The 18736-nt window shown below is 43.2% G+C and overlaps 1 protein-coding gene across 1 annotated transcript in view; it reads left to right on the forward strand.

Moving 5' to 3' along the window:
• Nucleotides 1-18736, forward strand: part of PIWIL2 (piwi like RNA-mediated gene silencing 2) — a 54898-nt gene that overhangs the window by 26695 nt on the left and 9467 nt on the right. Inside the window, exons 15-20 of the mRNA XM_063139462.1 lie at nt 1408-1596; nt 2772-2873; nt 5321-5440; nt 6417-6505; nt 8707-8812; nt 11973-12226. Coding sequence (XP_062995532.1) covers nt 1408-1596; nt 2772-2873; nt 5321-5440; nt 6417-6505; nt 8707-8812; nt 11973-12226 — 860 coding nt within the window. The remainder of the gene's footprint in view (nt 1-1407; nt 1597-2771; nt 2874-5320; nt 5441-6416; nt 6506-8706; nt 8813-11972; nt 12227-18736) is intronic.

Genomic DNA, 18736 nt, shown 5'->3' on the forward strand with positions numbered 1-18736 from the left:
ACACCTTCCCTGGATACCTGCCTTACACAGGGATGTACTTTTTAAATCCAGTCTGTTGTGCATAGATTTGTTTCACAGTATGAGTGTGATCGTCACACTTGTATGACACACACACTCCTTGCTCTGCATGCCGGGTTTGGACTACATGCTAACCTTTGGTGCAGTGTGGGAAATAATGCAAATGGCAGCCACATACACAGGGTGGGGGTGGGGGCAGCAGCCATGATGGTTCCTTCCCTCACTATGTTTGTTCCAACCTGACCAGTCAGTTGCTAGATATACCTGGATACTAACCGTCTAAAATCAGCATGTACCAATTTTCGAGAGTATAGACCCTGTTTGAAAGTTTGTCCTTGTGTGGATGTATGGAAATGTCGAAAGGCAGATGGGACAGATCTCTTCTAACATGGGTCACTATTAAGGAAACAGACATATTGTTGAGAATTCAGTGTCATCTTCTCTAATGACTTCTAAAATTGTCTTTCAGTTTGTCTGCTATCGACTGTAGAAAAGTTATATTAACCTAGGCTGAATGCCAGGGAGTGGTGGGAAATGGCTGCATTAATAATAGGCAGTTCTATAATTCCTGATACCAGGCTGTGAGAAATAGAAAAAAATGTAAAATAAGAAATGTTCATTCTTTGCGATTTTTATCTACTTAAAATGTTGAGCTTGGGAGTCCAGTCTTTGCTGTCTCAGCAGCCTTCAATAGTTTTGCTTGTCATGGCAAGTGTGCTGCCACCCTCTGACTGTGACCGATAATTAGCCTTCCTTGCAAACTTTGAAGCTGCAGAGATGGCCTTGTGTGGCAGATCCTACCCTCTCTTCATCGCCAAGAGATAGGAGTAAGGCTGGGGTTTGTATGGTTGTTGAGACACCTGATGAGTCTTGCCTCAGAGCTGCCAGCTGGGCAAGTTTCCTATCAGCCTTCCCTTCAACGAAGGCTGGCACAGTAGTACTTCCTTGACTACTGGGAACCAAGGCACTTGGTATGTCTGCCTTTGAGCAGCCAATCTACCAAATGCCCCACCAGCCTTTCCTTCTCTAAAGCAAGAAAAGTGGGCGATGGCTTCCTTCGCAGGGGATGTGGAGGGGCAGGAATATGACTGCCATCGTTTTGGGCATTGCTAGCTTGGCCAGCCAAGAACTGTAGACCCTTGTACAGTGGTGGCAGGGTGGTAACAGGTTTTGCAAATAGCTTGTAAGTTTTATTTTTATTTTAAAACCAATCTGTATCACCCATCAGCGTATTTTGTTAGAAAAACAAAATAAAATACAAATAACTATATATGTGTGTGTGTGGGTACGCGCGCACGCACCTAGAAAAATAGTGGCTAAGTAATTTTAGCAACTGATGATTTGTGAGAGGAAGGGGCTATGTATGTTGATTTCTGTTCTGCTCCCTAGATTCCAATTCATTACTGGATACTGCTTTATCCAAAGCGGACAGTGGAGCAAGCACATGAACTAGTCAGCATGATGCAGAAGGTCTCTGGCCCACTTGGTATCCAGTTAACCCCACCTGCTTGCGCAGAATTGAAGGATGACCGAATAGAGACTTATGCCAGGGCCATCAAATCATTACTAAGTGGTGAGGTATGTGGTCAACAGGGTTTTGAATCTTAAAACATTTTGGTTTGTATTGTTTGGGTAGGAATACAGGACATTAATTGTATAGCTGAGATGTACTAATGATTTTAGTCAGAACTGTCAGATGCAGCTCTGGTCATCTCAGCAATCCTCTGCAGCTTTAAGGGAGGCAATATTTAAGAGAACCATTAACTTGAACTTTATGTTTTTATAGTAAAGCTTACTTTGTTGGTCTAATATTTTTTATTATTATTATTTAAGGATTTTTATGCCGCCATTCAGCCAAAAAAGGCTCTCACGGCGGCTTACAAAAGTATTTCTTGACAGTCCCTGCCCACAGGCTTACAATCTAAAAGACATGACACAAAAGGAAAGGGGATTGGGAGGGAGGAGGAGGAGGGGGAAAAGGAAAGCAAACTCAGGCACTACAATCTTAGTTGGAAAGTTCAGCAGTTACAGTTGGTAGCAGGAGGGAGGGGGCTCTCAGCTGGAACTGGACCCAGGCACGATGGAAAGGTGCCCGGCTGCTGCTTCCTCCCTCACTGGTGGCCTCTTATGCATCGTATGTCTCCATTTGTGGTCTTGTTGCCGCAAATATTGACCGGGAATTCACCCCCAGCATTCTGCTGGCTTGATAAGCTTATATGGTAAGTTTCCCTATCAGTTTATATGCAGTCAAATGCTTGGGAATAGAGAGAAGTTTTAATCTGGTACTGAAAAGAGGACACTGTTGGTGCCAGTCAGACCAACAGTTGCAGGGAGCATTTCACAATCGGGGGCTCCTCCAAGAACACCCTCTCCCTTGTTGCCATCCTCAATACCTCACTTGGAGGAGGGCTTTAGATGTTGGTCGTAGTGTATGGGTAGGTTCATACCCTACTTAAATTATTTTAGGGTGTTTTCTATGCCATAAGGTGAGACCCAAATTGAAAACTATGAACGTTGGTGCACCTGGATGTAATTTTTTGCATAAATATTAATAAACCTAGGTTAATATTAATAAACCTACTATTCCACAGTTTGTACTGTACTGGCACTTTTGCTGCTTCTGTACAATTTTACCTCTAATACAGTTACCCATAATGGAAGCCTTTAAAGTGGCAGTGTTAGATATATGTGGTCTTACCTTTATTATAAGTCAAACCAGTCACTTACTCCCCTATTCCCTCCATTTTTTAAAGGGCACTATTCAGTTGGTAGTTTGTATTATCACTGGGACCAGAGATGACTTGTATGGGGCCATTAAAAAACTCTGCTGTGTACAGTCTCCAATTCCTTCTCAGGTGAGTCAAATAAAGTTCTTGCACTGAGGATGCTTCAGGTTAATTTAAATCTTAAATTCAGGGCACTTCATGAAAACATTACTTGCATGGATTTTATTGGTTGTGATGCTTCATAATTGGTTGCTTGGAATTGTTATGCAGAGTCAGTAATGTTGTCTTGCCTCTTAAAGAATAGGACTCTGGTTCCTCCTTGAGCCCATAGTCACCTATAACAGGAGAGGTGGGGTTTTTTTCTTCATGGTAAGATAACACGTGATTTGTATATGGCAGTTAAGCATTTTTGTGTTCTGTAGACTTAAGAGTGCTGTTCTTTAAGAAGTTTGTCAGATTTTGGTAGTGTAACTGGATGACATTTATTCTTTTCTCATTGAAGGTTTGGAATTTCCTGCATATGTCTGAAGTGAGATGGATGATGAGCACTTTTTTAAAACGGACCTTTCAGATCTCTCTTTTTTTTTAAGGTTCTGGTATAATTTTCTCAAAAGAGATCTGGTTTAAAATAAGATCTGAAGTTAATGCAAGCATTTATAATTTTCTAAAACTGTACAAATGAACTTATGAAAGGCAGCTTTTCTTCATAAAAAAAGAAGTGTGTCTGGGAAGCATCTTCCCAGCGCAGACGTTCCTGTACTTATAATTATGGGTTGATTGTGGTACTCAGATGTCAGCAGAGGTGTTAGAATCCAGGTGATGCTATCATGTATCTCATCAGGATCATCCACAGAGCCCATATAGATGACATGGTACTCCTGAGATCTGCAATGTGTTCAGTTCTGAAATTATTACTATTTATGACTGTGCTAATCAAATACAATAGACATTCATGCCATTATTTTGCCCCGTAATTACCATCCCTTGCTTCTGGAAAGTTCTGGGCACTTGTAACGAACCATCTTAAGGGTCATATCCTTCCCAGGTGCTTTGCCCACTACTAAAAGCATGGATAAGTTTGCTCACTTCTTGTTCTGTGACTGGGAGCCATTCTTAGTGTGCAGCCAAGTTATGGATGGAAGTAAAACCATTGTTGTCGGCATTGTGTCATTCCCAAAGATGTTACTAAAATAAGAATGCCAAGGATTAGCTGAAATAAATCATCTTGCTTACTATTCTTGTTTGCATGCATGACTTGTTAATAAGTAGACATAATTCTACAATACATAATAAATGGTTTGTATGTCCAAAGGTTACATGAGCAGAAGGATGCGTATTCAGGTACTTGTGGGCTTCCCACAGGCACATAGAGCCACTGTGCGGACAGAATATTGGACAAGATAGGCCTTTGGTCTCATTCAACATAGCTCTTGCGTCTTTTAAAAGTTTCTGTTTAATTGCAAACCAACATGTTCAAATTGTTAAAGTAACGAGTTAGAACGCATGCTTGCTCAGGAAATACATGAATTTCAAAATGGGAGATGTTATTTAAATTAACCATTTTAATTGGTTGCGTTTATGTGTGTTTAAAGCAATCCACCCTACCTGAGGAGTTGCACTATATTTATTTAAACACTTAAATAAAGGAAAATATAAAACAATTAAAATAGAGCTAAAACCAATTATAGAACATTGAATTGAAAATGTGCTAACATTAAGAACTCATGGCTCGATACATGTGTTTTATGTGCATACAGTCCGATGTTCAATTTCTGGCATCTCCAATTTAAAAAGATCTTGGGTACTGGGACTGGAAAATATGTGTGCTTGAGGTCTTGGAGAACTACTGCCAGATAAACTAGAACTAGATACTAGTGAGCTTGATGACTGCCTTCTCCCATATTTATTTATTACATAAATGTATGTACCACTTTCCAGTGAACTATCAAAGTGGTTGACAAAGGTGATAAAAACATAAAATCTAACAGTAAAAAGTATATGAATTTGCCCTTATGCTAAGACCTTTCTCAGAGGCGATGTTCGGGTACCTCTGCTGTCTACAGCAAGGTGGTGGTAGCTTTTCTGTGGTGGTTCTCAGACTTTGGGATTCTGTTCCCAGAACTGCCCGTCCGGCTTGGCCCCTCTTTTTTTCCTTTTGTCAGCAATAACCTTGGACCTTCCCCGCTGCTGCTCTATTAGGTGTGTGATTTGATTTCAGCAGTTGTGTTTTTCATGCTTTTATTGGTTTATATGATTGTTAGCTCACTTTTGAAGAATGTAGAATGGTGGGAGTTATTTATATTATTTCATATTTTTAATCTGCCCAATAACAGAAGTTTCCTGAGTGGATTACAAAGATAAACAAATAAAAACACCATGCAAAAATCAAGTGCAAAACAGGAATATAAATATTTTAATTAAAATAGATGGATCTTTATTTGTTTTTAAGGGCTATTAAGTATCTTGTAAATGTACTAACATTGACAGACTGATTAGAATGCAAATGGAGAGTTGTTGAAGGAGGAATAGTATCCTGGCTGACGTTAGTAGCTGTAAATATTTGCCTCTTGCTGCAGGTTATTAATGCTCGAACCATTACAACCCAGCCAAACAAACTTAGGAGCATAGCACAAAAGATACTGCTGCAGATCAATTGCAAGCTAGGTGGAGAGCTCTGGAGTGTTTACATCCCTTTGGTAAGTCTTACAAAAGTTATTTCTATATAGGGAGGCCTAACTATAGCAGTCTTGCAGTGTAGTCCACAGGTCATAGTGGGGCTGAAACAGGATTGGATCTCCAGTCAAAAATCCCTCATAACTCTCAAGTTACAGCGACGGTCAGTGTAGCTAAAATTGCCCCTTGAGGTCTTCTCCCAGGCCAAATCAAATGCATAATTTCATGCAGAAGTCTTATGCTCTATTGATGTCCATGCAGACTGGTTCCATTCTTAAATGTGCTCTCTCCTAACCTTTTGGCTAAGATGACCCATTGATCTGAGGTGGATTTTTGCAGGTGAAAAGAAAGGGCTGAAGTGTTCATCCTACTAAAATATTGATGGCATAAGAATTTCCTTTTCCTTAGTTATATTTTCTGTTATATTGATGTATTTTATTGAATGTATAGTTATGATTTAATGCACAATAAAAAAAACCTGACAGGGTTGTGTGTGTATTCCTAAAGGAGGATATGGGTTTCTGTTAGGCACATGAAGTAAGATCAACTTTGAGCAGGAACTTCTGTCTTAAATGCTAGCTTCCATTTTAAAACCAACAACATCAAGCCTTCAGCCATAGGTTCAGATAACACATGCCCACCACGGATATACTACAACATTTTGATATAGAGCCCACTAGTAAGCCCTGTAATTAGATCTGTAGCTAACTGCTTCACCTTTTTTCAGGCATACTGTGGTGCAGCAGCCTTCCCGTCTTGGTACCCTCCAGACCTCAACTCCTATCAGCCAGCATGGCTAGTGGTCAGGAATGCTGGGAGTTGTGGTCCAACAGTATCTGGAGGCGACCAGGTTGGGGAAGGCTATAGTGAGACCTGCAAGAGACCATACAACAAGTTTACAAAACCTTTTCTAGTTGTCATGCTTTCCCCAGTGGAATATTGATTTGTGCTTGGGTGTAATACTGCTGCACTGCAATCAGGTTCCTTTCTACCTTCCAGAAACAGTTGATGGTGATTGGCATGGATGTGTATCATGATCCCAGCAGGGGTAAGCGCTCTGTGGTTGGCTTTGTGGCAAGCATCAATCAGTAAGTGTATTTTGTTTTGAAAACATTTCAAGCTTTTTTGGGGGGGGGGGCATCTAGATATGTGGAGCTGTTTCAGCAATAGCCAATGCTGTTTCCAGAACAGCCACTTCTGGCAGTTGTAGAGAACAATTTGAGTTCCAAGTGTTCTTGACCAGTCTTGCAGAATAGTTTTAAGAATTCATTAACTAATGAAAGGCGAGTTCCCCTTATTTCAGCTTGGTTTGGAAATAAGCCAGTCTACTTCCCCTCCCAAATCAGGAAGTGGCTCAGCTTATTCCAAGCCAACTTGAGCAGGGGGTTGGACTCGATGGCCTTATAGGCCCCTTCCAACTCTTACTATTCTATGATTCTATACCGTTTGAGACCTCATTCTCTACCATAATCTATTCATCCCCCTTCTGCCCCCACTGATGCCCCACCCACTTATTCGACTGGACTGGCAGCAATGCTCTGGCAGGGGCAGCATGCAGTAGGAAAAGGAAAAGAAGTTGATCTCATCCTCTCCCCTTTTTCCATTAGGCCAAAGTAAATGGAGTTTTCCCAAGTGCTACTGACATTGCATGTGGTAGGGAGAGGGTTCTCCTTCCCTTTCCCTGTGGGAGGGCAAAGGAGAGAGTGTTTAGAAGATCATTGGGGCCCTGGGTGGAAACAGATGTGAGAGCAATCTGGGTAGCAGGGGAGTTAGAAGGGAATTCTTCTGACTCAGATTAAAATCTGAGCTGCAGAAGAACCCAAGAATTGTAATGCTTACCTCTCTTTTTGGAAGTAAGGTCCTGAGACTTGAGTTTAAACCAGTTGTGATATTAAATGCATCTTTGAATCCTATGATCAAGATTTTTCCATTTTTATTTTTATTTTGTAATTAATCGCCCCTGGGGGAGCTCAAACCAAATTGACACTGGATGGAGAAGGGGTTTAATTCTCTCCATTGTTTTGCCACAAAAATTGGTCCCAGCTTTGGGGTGCAATTTTCAACAGAAAAACAGTGTGAGGGATGCCACAGTCTTGATTGATATTCTCCCATGCCATAGTCTTGATTGATATTCTAAACCTCCCTTCCCAATCATTGCTGTTAGTATTTAGTTTTTTTAAAAAGAGGGAAATTGCAATCATTAGTTCATTTGTTTATTTATTTATTATTACATTTCTATACCCCCCAATAGCTGAAGCTCTCTGGGCGGTTCACAGTTTCAAAGATAGGTTCAGTGTCATGAGTTGTTTGTATTCCAAGCGACTCAGTAGCATCACTAACTTTAACTTCCTGCAAAGCATGCCTTGGGACCATCTTTAATTCCATTGTAACATCTAGTTTGGATAGCTGCAAAGCACTGTACTTGGAGCTACCTTTGCAAAGTGCTTGGAAATATCAGTTGGTTCAAAATGCAGCAGCCAGACTTCAAACAGATCCTTTTTATATGGTTCACATTTATTCTAATTGCATTCATTTCTGACTTGTTTCCAGTTCAAAGTACTTTTGAGTAGTGTGTAGGTTTCAGGGGGGAATTTGAGTTGACTTGCTTTCTGATTATGAGTTGCCGTTATACTTTTGATGTGTTTTATTTTTCAGTTCTGTTTGACTTAAGATGTTTATGTGTGTTTATATTGTATTGTGTTTTTTCCCTTTGAACTTTTGTTTTTTTGAAAGCCAACTTGGGGGTCCCTTTGAGACAGGTAGTACAAAATATTAAAGACAATAATTGCCTGCTTATATAGGAGTAATGAGGGGGGCAGCTTGGGCAATGAGTCTGGCAACTGTTATTCTACTTTTAAGATAATTTATTGTGGACTGTTTGTGTAAAGATCTATGTGGAACTGAGTCATAAGAAAGGCCGAACAGGCATTTGAATAACAGATCAATCGGATGGATTTAGACTTAGTCATGCGTGGCTAACTTGCCCATTGATTTTAGTGGGTCTACTCTAAGCATGCTAAGCCCTGATCCAACTTGATGAGACTACAAATTTAGGCTGCAGCTTCTTTTTAGCTCTATTTCCTGTAGTGTTGGATCATATTATCGGAAGAGTATTAAACCCCTAAAAGATAGGGACAGAGGTTTGACATATAGCAATTTTGTTGGTAGGACTCTGATAATTCTGAGAAATTGCCAACTTCCAAAACTAGAGCTTGGCCTAATTGTGAATAATGAGGCTTTATATCTCAAATTAAAATTGCCAACATTCTTTTTTTTCTCCTGCTGCCAGCACTTTGACAAAGTGGTACTCCAGGGTTGTATTCCAGATGCCTCATCAAGAAATTGTAGATAGCCTGAAGGTCTGCCTGGTGGATGCCTTGCGGAAGTTCCACGAGGTGAGGGAATGAGTGTTATTTTTTTCTGAGAGGGACAAGCGTACAGAGGAAACTATGACCAGCCTAACAACTTCCCATCCTTTAATGAAAAGGCAAATTCATTTCCTTTTGCAGTCTTACTGTGCTCGTATTTGGGGGGTTTCTAGACTGCATTTCTGAGGACCCACCAGTTCTTCTTTGTGGCCTGTGTGAATCGCTTCGGGAAGCTTCTATAGTGTGGGAACCTTCCCCCACCATCCCACTGCGCATACTCCAATGGGTTCCCACCTAAATATAGGTGCTTCCCTGTCTGTCCACTAGCAGGCAGGTTCTTTTAGAAGAAAGACTTGGTTGAGAATTGGACCAGGAGGCACCACCTTCCTCTCTAGAGCCAGTCTTTCTCCTGCCTCCACAGTGGATGCTTGTAGGTTCCAGTCATGTGCTGAGCAGCTGGTTCTAACTGGTTTTTTATCCTCTGCTATAGATCAGGCAGAAGAAAGAGAAAACACCTTTCCTTCCTGGGGATGGTGTGCTGTCCTTTATTAAGCCCCAGTGCCGGGGATACTGGATAGCAACAAGTAAGGAGAATGGAGAACTAGCTTGCCTGTGAATTCTCCTTCTGCTTGTTTACCAGACAGTTGTCCAGTTTTGTCTGGATAGCTGTTCAGTTTCCCTGGAGCAGGAGCTTCTTGGATCAGGCTATAGGTTTATTGCTTTGTCAACATTGACGAGCGCTAGAAAAATCTACTCCGGGCAAGCTTTTCTTTTAAAACCTGTCTCTGAACGGAGGGAGAGGAGATCACCCCAGTGTCTGAACCACTCTTTAGTGAACAAGTAAAAGAATGTATAGGTAAGTTAAAGTCTCCATTCAATATGAACCCATACAGTACAATTTCCTGAACTTCTGTTTCAGAATTACATGTCCAGGGTGTGAATTAGCCAAATAAGCTGGAGTGGAGATTGGTATCTCTCAATAGTTGAATCTTGTTTAAGATGGGTGGTGGTGGTGGTGGTATTACTTCAGCCACTTTGAAGTCCTGTAGTTAATGCATACACTCTCATCTTGTTTCAGGGATTAACACACCAGTTTAGATATATGTTCTAATTACGGGACACCTGGGAGGGGGGGGGAGGGAGAGTAGGTAGCTATGCTGGACAGAGGAAAAGTGACATACATGTGACAGTGATAGAAGTTATTCATTTTATGACATTGATAAGCTGCCCTATAACAAAGTTTTCTAGGTGGCTTGTAATAAACAAACATAAAGGCAATTTAAATACAGAAGAGAGTATAAAATCATACAGTCAAAAGCAAGATAAGACACAACAAAACATAACTCACTGCAGCCCAAAATTAAATAAAGCACTTTAAATTGGGCCTGGAAATGATTTATGAGTCGGTGCACTTATAACATGGTCAAACTATCCAGCTTCAACTAGTAATCCAGTGACCTATTTTGGGCCAACTGCAGTTTCTAAACTGTTTTAAAGGCAGCCTCATGCAAAATACATTGCCTAAGTCTAAATGGGAGGTTACTAGGGCATAGGTAATTGTGTCCAAGCTATCTCCATCCAGGTAAGATCGCAGCTGACATATCAACCAAGCCTGGTGAAAGGCATTTCATGCTGCAGAGGTCACTAGAGTCTTTAATGACAGTGCTGGATCAATAAGCATCTCAAGGCTGTGAGCGTGATCCTTTAGGGCAGGTTGAGGGAGTACGATCCTAATTAGAATAGGATGCAGAAGCTTCACCCAGTGGATGAATTACCAACCAATAATTCCCCATCTTGCCTGGATTGATTACCAGTTTGTTTTTAGCCCTACTGATGATAAATCAAGAATCACATCAATTCCCCGCTTTCTGCCAGAGATGTTGCCCTCATCAGTAATAAATCAAAACTGCCTACTGTACCCTCTCTCAGCCCTAGTGAGGGATGATGAGAGTTATAAGCAAAAAAAAATTCTGGAGGACCACAAGTTGCACACCCTTGATCTAGGCTAAAACTGATCCATGTTCTAATCAGTTCCTATCTCAACTGCTGCAGTCTTCTTTCCTTCTAACTGTCTTTTGTCACACCTCCATCTTTTCACTTCTATCCAGAACTGTCAAAATCCATTTACTTTCTGTCTTACCCAAACTCATGTAATGCCTCTCAAATCTCATTCCCTTCCATGTTATCTTATTTTGCCTTTATTTCCCAGTATATCCCTACCTGTGGCCTCTGCTCTTCCACTACCCTTAGCTGGTAAACTTCTGAATTTTTAAGACTCATTCATTTCTCATTGCTGCTCTTTCATGCTCCCACCATACCTGTGTGGTATTAACGCCTTTCTTTTTTTCTGCAAGTTGTGCTTAAAAACCCACCTTTTCCCCCAAAGCCTCTGGCTTAAACTCTTAAGGTTGTGCATGATGCATTTATTGTGCGGTTGTGATTCTTCACTCATGGAAGGTTGTGGGTCCTTTACACTATGTCAACATCCTCCAAGGCCTCTCCTGTGCTTTACAAGCGTTTTAGCAGTTTTTTTCTAGAGAGGAAAGTTTGGTATATCCTGAATGGCAGCATGAAACCATCCATGTACTTCTGCAATTCCACTATATCACTGAGCCACCTAGTTGTTGTGTAATGCAACATATAGAAAGACAGAAAGAAAAACACCAGAAAAAAACACATGGAAAGGAAGTATCTTAGTCCCACAAAGAATATGGAAACAGAAACCTTAGTAAAGTGGTGGGTTAAAAGCCTCATGTAGAAAAGCTATTAGTCTTTCCCTCCAACCACTGTAGTGAAAATTAAGTCCATGTAGCTTCATTTGCTCACATTTATGTTTGATTAGCATTTCTGCTTACTTTCTTGGTCCTTGTTGGATTGCAAACTATATTCTATAGAATGCAATTTATTTGGATAGTGCAATAATAAATATGACAATAGATGACAGAATTATTTTCCATTGATAGGTCTAGCCACCACTATAATTTTCTTTCCATAATCTGCATGTTCTCTTGAATTTTTGTGAGGTCAGCTGTAACCTTGAATATCTTGAATGAAATGAGGGGGATGGATATATTTGTTAGTTAATAAATGCAGTATGTGTGCATATGAAAATGATCTAGATAACTCAGAGAAAATGCTTTCCTAAGCTATCCAGGTCTCTTTGACATGCCTGTTTATTTTCCTTAAGGTCAACCACTGCCTCCCTGAGAAGATAGTGGTTTACAGAGATGGAGTGTCAGATAGTCAGCTGAAAATGGTAGAGAACTACGAAATTCCACAACTGGAGAAATGCTTTGAAGCTTTTAAGAAGTATGAGCCTAAAATGGCGGTATTTGTGGTTCAGAAGAAAATCAGTGCCAACATCTATTCGGCAGCCACTGATCACTTCACAACTCCTTCTCCGGGTACAGTGATAGACCACACAATCACCAGCCAAGACTGGTGAGTGAGTAACAGTTAACAGTGCTCTTTCTCTGCACCGCTCCATAGGCTGCTCTACTCTTTCCATAGGAAGAAGTTGCTTACAGCAGGGCTATCTAGGTCTCTGCATTGTCACCTCTCCCCTTTCTCTGCCCAAGATAAAAAAAATCCATGTCAAACTCCATTTATCACATCTGAGGGGCCATCCTTCACCTTTGTTTTCTTAGGTCACCTTGCTTGAGTAGGAAAACTGTTTGGGGAGTGGGAGGACTCAGGGTATTCACAGACAGTTTAAAAAATGGCATACCATGGAACAAGGGACTAATCCTGGCCTCTCCTGGACAGGGGTAGCTTGGCCACAGTGGTACAGGCATTAGTAACCTCAAGGCTGGATTACTGCAATGCGCTCTATGTGGGGCTGCCCTTAAAGCTGCTCCGGAAGCTGGAGCTAGTGCAAAATGCAGCAGCTGGGCTGTTGTCGGGAGCTGCCCCTTTCAAGTGTGCAACTCCTTTGCTGTGGGACCTGCACTGGCTGCCTATTTGCTACCAGGCCAGGTTTAAGGTTCTTGTACTAGTGTACAAAGCCCTAAACAACTTGGGACCAGAATACCCGAGAGAGCACCTTCTCCCTTATCAACCTGCCTGGCTTTGAGATCATCTGAGGGCATGCTCCTGCTGGTTCCACATAGACCTACCTATGACCTATAGACCTATCCACCGGGGAAGAACCTTCAGTGTGGTGGCCCCTATCCTATGGAATTCCCTGCCTCTGGAGGTCAGGCAGGAGCCAAATTTCTATTCCTTCCAGCACCTCCTGAAAACATTGTTCCAGGAAACCTTCCCTTAATGAGCAGCTGTGGTGTATTTGCACTTCGTTTCTTTTTAAAATGTACTTTTAATGTGTTATTATTCTTTATACTATTTGTCCACCACTCCAAAATTCTTGAATGGGGAACAGTATATAAATATTGTAAGATTAAAAAATAAGTAATCAGGGTGCAGAAATTCTAAGCACAAACTGTTCTGGCTGGTAAACCTTCAGTAATCTGATACTTTCACTTGTTAAAATATTCAAACCATCAGAACTAGAACTGACGCCTGGGAAAGGAAATGCCTGTCAACTCACTCCGCTCCTCTCCCCATCATGGATCAATGCAGGTTAAATGTGGCATGCTAGAACGCTGTGTAGATGACATTGGGTCATGTAGACAAGAATTCAGTATCAACTTTGGTCCTGCAAGCCTTGAATCAACACAGCTCCTTTAGAATTGCATCCAGTGGTTCCAAGACCGTGGCAATGTTCCTTTTGGCGATCTCCTTGCCTAAGGCTGAGTATCTACTTTGGCACCCTTCGTCTATCTTTCTAATCTCCATGGGTGCTTCTAGAGGATTTTTGCACACCGTTGCCTTGCCTTATTCATGGAATTCTATAGGAGAGCCAGACACCGATGTCTACCACCCTCCCATGTTTTTCTACAGCTTCTTCTACCCTTTTTTCTTATGGCGAAAAATCTGTTAAGGAGAAAAAGATGGAATAGTTGCATAATGCTTTCTAGAGCCCTCTGTCTGGAAGCACCCCATGCCTCTCAAACAGGTGTTCAACCTGATCTGATGGGATGAAAATGTTACTTTTTGGCAGCTGTGATAAAAGTTGAAAATTACCCTGTATGGGGGGGATGAATGGCTTTGTTAAGCAAGCTCTCTGAAGAGAAGTCTTTTGCTGGTGTTTACCTGGAGGCTTCCAGACTTGCCAAACAACAGCTTAACTTAGTTGCCACGTTGCAAGCAGTGGAAGTAGTGGTGGCAGCTACTGCTGCTCCCTAGTGACCCCCATCTCCCTTCAGCATTGTACCTGGCAGTTCACTTCAGTCATAACATGATGGTGGTCAACAGAAAGAAGATCTTGCCATCAAAATGCAAGGAACGTCCACAATGCCCTCAAGAAGATGTTGGGAAGTGCTATTGCTCAGTGGTAGAGCACATGCTTTGCAGGTTTGAGGTTCAACCCTTTGTATCTTGAGGTAGGGCTGTGGTGGTGGTGGAGAACCTGTCTGAAACCCTGGAGAGGTGCTGTCAGTGTAGACAATACTGATCGGTGGTTTAGCTTGTTCTCTTTCGTGGTCTCTGTGCATCACACATATGGGCTCTGCGCCTGCGCTGAGCTAACAATCGGAACTTCTAAAGCTGAGAACGTTATTTTGGGCGGGAACCCCTCCCCCACCGTCGAGTGCGCATGCACCGTGGTTCCCGCCCATCTCCTCAGTTTCTCTTCAACCGCCTTGCTGGTAACACGCTCGGGACTTCGCTCCAGTTTCTACTTACCAGTGTTTGTTGAGAACGTTTGTAGCACTCTTCTTTTCTTCCTTTTTCTTTTATTCTATCTAAAATTAAAAAAAAAGAAGTCTTTTCTTCCTTTCCTATCATATTGCAACGCATGGCACTAAAGGCCTCTTTCAGGAAGTGCGTGAAGTGCCGTAGCAAACTTCCCCCAGCAGATGGTCATTCCCTTTGCCTTCTATGTTTGGGTGAGGCTCACATAACTGAGTCTTATGCCCACTGCATGAGCTTTTCAAAGCAGACTCGCCGAAATCCCTCCGACCGCCTTAAGGCAATTCTGTGGAAAAACGCCCTGCTCGCAGTCGACAAACCTGCAACAATGGCCACTGAAAGGCCTACCACCCCACCCACAAACCAGGAGGCACCTGGTGGGCCGGACACTACAAGACAAGAAAAATTACCAAAGAAATCTAAAGACAAACATTCTTCGCTTGAAAAAACTAGAGCAAAGAAGAGAAAGCCTGATTTGGCTAAACACGGAGCAAAAAAGGCGAAAAGATCGAGGGTCGCTCATACATCCCCAACGCCAATTGCTTCCCCACTGGGACCGTCAACATCACTCCTTCTACCTCCACAGTCGAACAACCGTCGGTATCGAGGTTTAGTCACGGAAGCATACAAGGCTCTCAACACGGAAGTGGCTCTCGACATCGAAGAGAAACCACTCCGGCCAATACACACTGCTCCGACCACAGACTCCCAAGAAGCAGCCGACCTAATACTGCTTCTCTCTCCGAAGGCGAGATACAGGATTCGTCTTCCCCACGACCAGTTATTGTCATAGACCTCCCGCAACATTCATCCCCTAGACATTTTGTCTACAGTCAAGATCTGTCACCGAGATCGAACAGATCCAGACACGATTCCTACAACTCCAGATCGAGATCTCCCATAAGAGACAGAAGCTGGAATCGTGCCTCAGCTTGGTCCTTACCGTCCAACCAACAGGGTCTCCAGGATACTTACCTTGACATCGAACACCGCTCTCGTTCGTCAACACCACGCCGACGACCCTCTGCTACTATTTCCAGACCAACTGACCAACCACCACCTATCCCACGTCGGGGAATCTCCCTAACACAGGGCAATCCTACCGCCGTAGCATCGATAGCACCATCGTTCGAAGATCGTCCGCTTCCACCTCCACCGTCATCTCGTGCCAGAAAGGATGACGGTCATACTTCGCTATCATCAAAATCCGACGACGACTACATTTCGGATGAAACATCGATATCGTCCTTACAGCCATCTATTCCATCACCTATTGAGGCTGTCGAAACACCGGAAAACTCGTCTCCTTCCCAGGACACTTTCCACTTCACCGACCAAATTCTCAGGATGGCTCAATCCCTAGGGATACAAACCCACCAACCAATTGAAAGGATAGAGGACCCGGTATTTGATGCAATTTATACTGAGGCCATCGCACCAGTATCTATCCCCATCCTTCCAACTTTGCTACAAACAGCAAACTTATCTTGGAAGGCTCCAGCCACCATGGCTCCCACATCAAAAAAATTAGAGTCCCTTTATCGCATACAAGACAAAGATGTGGGATTCCTTTTCACCCACCCCAAACTAAATTCCGTTATTGTGGAATCTTCACAGGGAAAATCTCAGAGAATTCATGCGTCCCCATCAGATAAGGAGGGCAGACGCCTTGACCTTATGGGTCGTAGAATTTATTCCTCCGCAGCGCTAGGATTTAAGGTAGCCAATTACCAAGCAACAATGGCTCCTGCTACTCTGCTACTTCTATGGGAGTAGAAGTAGCTTTTTCTGCTACTTCTATGGGAGTAGAAGTCAGCTTTTTCTATGGGAGAAAATCGGCTCCCTCTGTGACTATCTCCCTGAGGAAAAGAGGGAGCTCGCCCATGTTTTTCAAGATGAGGCCACACGCCTCTCTAAACTCCAAATTAGCACCACCAGACATCAGGTCGACTGCGATGCTAAGGCCATGGTAGCAGCAGTAGCCCTTCGACGCCACGCTTGGCTTCGCTCTGCATCGATAACGCCTGAAGCCAGATCCCACATCGAGGACCTCCCCTTCGATGGCGAGGGATTATTTAACACTACCACTGACGAGACAATGGACTCGATACAAAAAGCCAAGGCGACAGCAAAAAAGATGGGCATAACTCAGTACCAGCCCCCATCTTTCAAAGCAAGAAATTGGAATAGACCTTTTCCCCAAAATAGGCAATATTCAGACAGATTCCAACGCGCGCCACCACAGCAGCGCCAAAAGAAGCAAACATCATACCCGCGATACAGACAATCCTGCGGCAAACCGGATACAGCCTCCAAACGGAGACTTTGACTCCGAATTTCTCAGCGTCCAAACCAGTTCATCATACAACTTCACCCACCGACTTCGACCCTTTATCATCAACTGGGAACACATCACATCAGACACCTGGGTTCTCAACATCATTCGGGATGGATACAAGATAGAGCTATAAGCACTCCCTCCCATCGGTACCGTAAGAAAAACATCACCTTCTCCAACCCTTTCGAAGGAAATTTCTACCCTCCTAAAAAAAGGAGCAATCACAAGAGTACAACTCGATATAGAAAACAGCTTCCTCTCAAGATATTTTACGGTACCGAAGGCAGACGGAGGTCTTCGCCCCATACTAGACCTCAGAAATCTCAATCGCTTCATAAGGGTCAGAAAATTCCGCATGATTACCTTACCTGCGATCCTCCCTCTTCTACAACAGCACATGTGGTTCGCGTCCATAGACCTGAAGGACTCATATTTCCACATAACAATCCATCCTTCACATCGTCATCTCCTTCGGTTCCTAGTGGGACCACAGATGTTTCAGTTCCAGGTCCTCCCATTCGGCTTGTCCACGGCACCAAGGGTTTTTACGAAGTGCGTCGCTGTCGTATGTGCCTATTTAAGAAAAAAGGGCATAGAAATATATCCATATCTAGACAATTGGTTGATATCAGCTCCCACGCGCCTATCCCTGATAGAATCACTAAATGAAGTCACAAGGACCGTAACAGCTTTGGGCCTCTACATAAACCTAGAAAAGTCCCAACTTTCTCCAACCCAGAAAATACAGTTTATCGGAGCAATCCTCAATTCCACCACTGCCAGAGCCTATCTTCCTCCCAAAAGAGTAAAGACAATAATCACCTTGGCACACCAACTAGCCAAGGACAAACCAGCAACAGCTTTTCAAATACAACGCCTCCTAGGCCATATGGCAGCAACCGTGTCTGTAGTTCGATGGGCAAGACTCCGTATGAGACCCCTACAGAACTGGTTCATCAGGTCATTCCCAAATGTAACGAACGCCAAGGGACTCTATCTAAAAATCCCATCAACGATACGGAAGTCCCTCTTTTGGTGGCAGAAGGAGGACAACCTCACCATCGGAATGCCGTTCACTCAGGCACGACTTACCCACACCCTCACTACCGACGCGTCGACCCTTGGGTGGGGTGCCCACTGCGCACACCTACAGACTCAGGGAACATGGAACAGCGCAGAGAAAAAGAAACATATCAATTTTCTAGAGATGCCCGCTGTCGAAAGAGCTCTTCTCGCCTTCGAGGATATACTGAAAAACAGCCACATTCAACTACTCACCGACAACACCGCAGTACTGTGGCACCTGAACAAGGAAGGAGGAACTCGCTCCTCAACTCTAGTCCGGAAAACGATGGAAATCCTCAACTGGTGCATTCCACGGGGCATATACATAACTGCAATCCAAGGTAACGTTCTTGCCGATACACTCAGCCGGAAGATAACCACCTCACATGAGTGGGAAATGGACCCAACCACTCTTGCACAACTTTTTCAACGATGGGGACGGCCATCCATAGATCTGTTTGCCACCCCTCACAATGCAGTCCTCCACCAATATTGCTCCAGAGGAGGCATAGGACAAAATTCCAAGGGAGATGCTTTCCAGATCAATTGGGGCCACCTGCCCTTTTATGCATTCCCCCCAATACCACTAATAGCTCGGACACTGCACAAGATAACGGACCAAGCCAGGGGAATACTCATCACCCCCTGGTGGCCCAGGCAAGCCTGGTTCGCTCCCCTTCTCAACTTATCCAACAACCACTTTCTCCACCTACCAACCTCGATGCCACTCCTAACTCGACACAATGGGAGAACTCGACATCCAGACTTACAGTCACTTCGACTCACAGCATGGAATATCG

This window comes from Elgaria multicarinata, chromosome 12 (genome assembly GCF_023053635.1).
Source record: "Elgaria multicarinata webbii isolate HBS135686 ecotype San Diego chromosome 12, rElgMul1.1.pri, whole genome shotgun sequence".
Taxonomy (NCBI): domain Eukaryota; kingdom Metazoa; phylum Chordata; class Lepidosauria; order Squamata; family Anguidae; genus Elgaria; species Elgaria multicarinata.